Below are 5035 nucleotides of genomic sequence, written 5' to 3' on the forward strand. Positions count from 1 at the left end.
CTCGCGGAGGGGTTTGTGGACGCGTCCGCCTCGCTGGCCGCGTGTCAGCGCTGCGGCGAGCAAACGCGTTAGCCCGGTGGCAAGAACTCCAGAGCAGGGTTTCGACTGGATTCACGAGGGCTGTGGCGTGGGGAGCGTCAGGACCTAGAGCCTTGTGCAATATATCCTGGTTCTCCCAGAGCGAGGTGAAGAATGGAATTGTGGTTTGGGCTCCGGCGTGAGATGCCTACGGCGCAATGTCCTATCGATGGCTTCGGGCTGTGTGTTGCTGCGAGTGCCACGGTCTGAACCCAGACCCGTCCAGCATCCCCTCACTGCTCTGCTTTGTGCACCGAGCATGGTTAAAGACAGGTTCCTGCAGATGTTTGTGCTCCAGGTGCCACCTTTGTGAAGAAGGACAACGAACCACGGGCTTCCACCAAGGTTAAAACTGTCACTGGCCACATAAATGCTGTGTGAGAAGCGTGTTCTCCCAGCGTCCCCATTCCAGAGGGATGAAAGCGGGTGGGAAGTGTGCAGAATATCATAGAAGGTTCCTAACTTCATATTTTTTTGTCTTTGTTTTCTTCTTTTAGACGATACGAAGCTCAATCAGTATGCTGGAAGTGAAGGTAAGCTCTAAATCTTCCCTCTGCCTGCTCACGTTCGTTCCCAGCGAAAACATGTCACGCTGAAATCAAACGCACCGGGGAGCTGCGATCCGTCAGCGGGTGGACAGGGGAACCCGAGACTGGAGGGATGCAATCAAGATAAGGCTCCTTGCCCTGATTAATACCATTTCAGATGGTAAAAGTGAGAGTCGGGACCAATCTGGTTCGCCCCTGATGATGTTTGTCTCCTTTTCCCACTTAGTCCCGCTGTGCAAACCAAGTTGATGAGTTTTTTCCTTGCCTGTAATTCCCTTTCTTTGGTTGTTGTTTTTTTTTTTGCATAGACACAAAGTCCTTTCTTCTGAATTTCCCCAGCTGTGCTGAAAAGCCCTGGAAAATCCAAATTAAAAAAGAGGCCTTGGCCCAGCTTTGCCTTTTTCATCTCTGTTCCCATGAATGCCCTCTCAGCTTGGTCTGTTCGTCAGCCCCGAGGGCAGGGAACCAAACCGTTCCCACAATGTTCTTACTAATTCCAGAGGCTGGGAAGGATCCGAGCCCTCTTGATGTCAGGTTTGCGGGAACTGTGGCCATAGGCAAACCGCGCGTCCATCCTCCTTCCCTGCAAGCAGCTCGGGGAAGTTAAACTGGCTAAACTGGGCGCAGGATCAGTTCTTTGCAGACGTGAGACCTTTGAGATGTGCGATCTTGGTTTCAGCCAAATTGTCCCCAAGGCTGCCTGGTCGTACCTGCAGAGCTCCGAGAGGTCTTGCCTCGCTTTGCTTTTCTGCCTTTTTTTTTTTTTAATTTTTTTTTTTTATTTAACTGAGGTCTCGGCGCAGTTCAGGACTCAACTGAATCCTTTCTCACAGGTGTGGGAAGCAGCCTCCCCGCCAAGAAAGCGGCCCCGATTCACACGGGTGCTATCGTGGGGATCATTCTGGCCGTGTTGCTCGTTGCGGTTATTATCCTCGCTGGAATCTACATCAACAGCCACCCCACCTCCAATGCCGCCCTGTTCTTCATCGAGGTGAGCGGAGAACCTTCTCCCCGGCTGGTTTTGTCTTCCTCTGCTACCAACACAAATCCCAACCTGCTGGAGAAGAGCAGGGGGTGAAGAAGAGAGAGGAACTCTGACAGTTTCTTTTCTCGGTCCTCCAGTCACCAGCTCATCTCCCAACCTCCAGTCGATGATGTTTTAAACTTAGGCTCTCTCCCTCCCCCACTGTTTTTTTTTTGCTCCCTTTCACACGTTGCTTTTTCTTCCCCCCTGCAACGTTCGACTCTTCCACCTGCTCACACGAGCAGTCGGCACGCAGCCCAGTCGGAGGGCTGGGTCTGAGCCTTTTGAATTGCCCTGCTGGGCTTTCTTGCCTAAAATTGACGATTTTCCTGATAGACGTCACGCCATCACCGTACGGTGTGAGCGGCGCTGCGAAAGCTCTAAATGGGAGATTTTAATTCCTGGAAAAAGATAGGACGATCTGACAATCTCCATCTGCTGTCAAAAGCCAGAAGCGTAGGATCCCGAGGCAGGCAGAGGTGGGCTGAGTCCTGGCGTCGAGCTGCTGCGGAGGGAGTGAGCAACACTGAACCCTCAGCCTTTCCTTATCCCTCGCTGGCTTTTTCCTAGAGCGCTTCTCTTCCCTCCGTCTGTCCCGTCTGCGGAGATGGGCTTCAGAGAATGGATCTGCACGGCCTCTACCCGCTCAGTACCTGAGCTCCTGGCAGTGTTTGACGCATTTATCTGCACCCGCTGAGAAGGGGTGATGGGATTGTCCCTGGCTTGCAGGGCAAGAGGAGACACAGAGCTGACATCACATGGGGAGCCTGTGGTCATCCTCAGCTGCCACCCCTCATTCTGAGGCTGAGATTTCACTTAAAATTTCCATTTCCTCCCCGCTCCCCCTTTTAACATTATTGGGAGGTCAGCTCAGCCAGCTCGATGCATCCTAACAAACTCTTTAAAGCATGACGTGATTTTAAAATTATTTATTTATTTATTTTCATTAATGAAAAAAACTTTTTAAAAGATGGCATTGTTTTGTTTCAGGACCAAGTTTCCAGTTTCCCTGCAAGGCCTGGCTTGAAAGGCTTGGCCGTAGCTTCTGACGGGTCTTTGTTTCTGTCCACAGCGACGGCCGCATCGCTGGCCGGCCATGAAATTCCGAAATCACACCAACCACGCCACTTACTCGGAGGTGGAGACGGCCAGCCAGGAGAAGGAGGGCTTTGTCGAAGCAGAACAGTGCTGAGCGCTTCTCCCCCCGCGTCTCGAACCTCCTGTGTCTCAAGTGTTGAAGTCTCCTGTTATTCTCTTGCAAAGTCTTTCCCCTCTCGGAAAAGAAACAGCGAGCGGAGGGAAAAAAAGACCCAGCGGAGCATTCGAAAAGAGCGAGTCGGGGCGTCGCGAGGCTGGACTTGCCTGGGTTCCTCGCAGGACACCGGCACGGCGGCAGTCGCTGGGACCTCGGTCTCCGCAGCCCGGCACCGAAGCCCTGGATGTGGCGGTAGAAAGAAAAAAAAAAGCGCAATTTTGTTAGCTTGGTGTGGAGTTTTCGGGTTTGTCTGAGGTGGGAATCTTAACAAGGGCAGCAGAGGAGGGGCAAATCGCGGTGTGGGCAGAATACGTGGGTGCCCCAAGCAGCAGGCTCCTGGGGGCTGCAAAACGGTGGATTTTTGCTCTGCCTGCGCTCAGGAAAGTTGGGCTGGTTGCCTCGTCCCCTCTCCAGGGAGAGCTGGGTGCTTGGGGGTAGGTTGGTGGCGTAAGAGGGGAGAGGTTGGCTCTCCAGTCACCCAACCCTCTCCCCTTCGCCTTCTTTTGAGGCAGGAGACGTTTAATTTTGTCTTCCCAAGCAAGAAGAGCCTTGAGCCGCCACCTTTTCATCCTGCAGCTTGTCTTCCACCACCTTGCCCTCTTCTCCTTTCGAAGCAAGAGCTTCTTACCCCCTGCTCTGGAGAAAGGGAAACCTGAGCTATTTTAAGGGCAAAACCCCGCAGAGGATTCACCTTCAGGATGTTTGCGAGCCAGTGGCTCCGATGTAGTTTTTTTTCTGCATCTAATTAGTTTGCGAAATTAGTAATTGTGACCCTTTCCCTAAAGGAGGCAGAGTGTGGATAAGAATAAATAAATAAATCAGTCCTAGAGTCCTTCAAAATCCATCCTCGTGGGGTGGGCACTGACCGGGCAGGAGGTTTGGATGGCAGAGGATGGGGACAGAGCACTAAAGGGAAGCAGTGACCTCCTGTGGGATAAATCCTGGTGTAAACCCAAGCTCACCCATGGGCATTTCACATAAATAAGGAGTGGGGGCACCTTGCCACCACTGAAAATCACCTTGCTAGCCAACGCCACAGTTTTTAAAGCCTGCTCAAGTCGGTGGGATTTTTTTCTTCTTTTTTACTTTTTAAATTTTTAATGAATGTGATCGGCTGCTGGTCTGGATTTGTACGTATCACCTGATTCCAGAATCTGACCCCATCTAAGGGCTTCGATACTAAACCTCTCAGGGTGTTCTACTCCTTCTGTGCAGTCGGAATTCAAGACTGAACTGCAAAAATACTCGACCCTTCTCCCGCAGACACCAGCTGCAGGATTGAGCCCTGAACTGAGGGAAGCTTGTTCAAAAAAAAGATCCCAAAGTCAAGCGTAAGGACAAGTTTTCTTTCCCCCACCAAAAAGGTGCTGGTTGTATGGGGGGCTTTTTCCTGTTTTGTTTTTTTTTCCCCTCCTTCATTTTCTCTTGATCTTCAGTTATTTATTCTGATAATGATGTTTGGTGCATATTTTATCCACTGGCTGGTTCAGCTGTCACTGGTGGTGATTACTGCCAAAGGCAGGGTCTGTCTAATTAATGTTTTCCTTCTCATCTGCTGAATTTATATAGCCATTAAAGATAAATATGGATGCTTTGTGGCATTTAGACCCCAGATTATACTTCCTCATACGTAGTCACTAGGGAGACTTTCGCTGCATCTTATTATGGCATAAAGGCACCAAAACGCTCGAGCGAGGTTGAGTCGCGCCAGATGGTCCTGGCCCAGACGGTCGCTCTTTAGACCTATTTTGAAGATAAACTTTATTCCCAAATAAAGATTTCAACTGGAAGGTTGTTTTTTTCTTTTTTTCCCATTTCCCTAAAGTAGAAAGAATTCAAAGGGATGCCGTCATCTAGTTTTTGCCCAGGATCGGAGCTCCTTTGAAGTGGTTATGAGCTGGTAAGGAATTTTTCCTGGATTGAACTCTTTTCGTATGACAGCTTTGTTTTTACTGGTTTTCTGCCCAGCCTGGAGAAGCAAAGCACTTAGATGGCGTGTCTCTAGGGGGAATAAAAAAAATAAATAAATACTCTCTCCCACCTTTGGACGTGAGGTGTAGCTCTGGGCGCCTGATGCTCACACGTGGGAGGCAGGGAGCAATCTCTTCTGAATGCTCTTTGCGCGTGTCT

At 50.4% G+C, this 5035-nt stretch overlaps 1 protein-coding gene across 1 annotated transcript in view; it reads left to right on the forward strand.

Moving 5' to 3' along the window:
- PLXDC1 (plexin domain containing 1) overlaps positions 1-2842 on the forward strand; it is a gene marked incomplete at its 5' end in the record, with an annotated part of 9482 nt that extends 6640 nt beyond the window's left edge. The window contains 3 exons of the mRNA XM_009867439.1: positions 576-611; positions 1460-1617; positions 2723-2842. Coding sequence (XP_009865741.1) covers positions 576-611; positions 1460-1617; positions 2723-2842 — 314 coding nt within the window. The remainder of the gene's footprint in view (positions 1-575; positions 612-1459; positions 1618-2722) is intronic.
- Between the last annotated feature and the right edge of the window lie 2193 nt (positions 2843-5035).

This window comes from Apaloderma vittatum, unplaced genomic scaffold, assembly GCF_000703405.1.
Source record: "Apaloderma vittatum isolate BGI_N311 unplaced genomic scaffold, ASM70340v1 scaffold26150, whole genome shotgun sequence".
Taxonomy (NCBI): Eukaryota; Metazoa; Chordata; class Aves; order Trogoniformes; family Trogonidae; genus Apaloderma; species Apaloderma vittatum.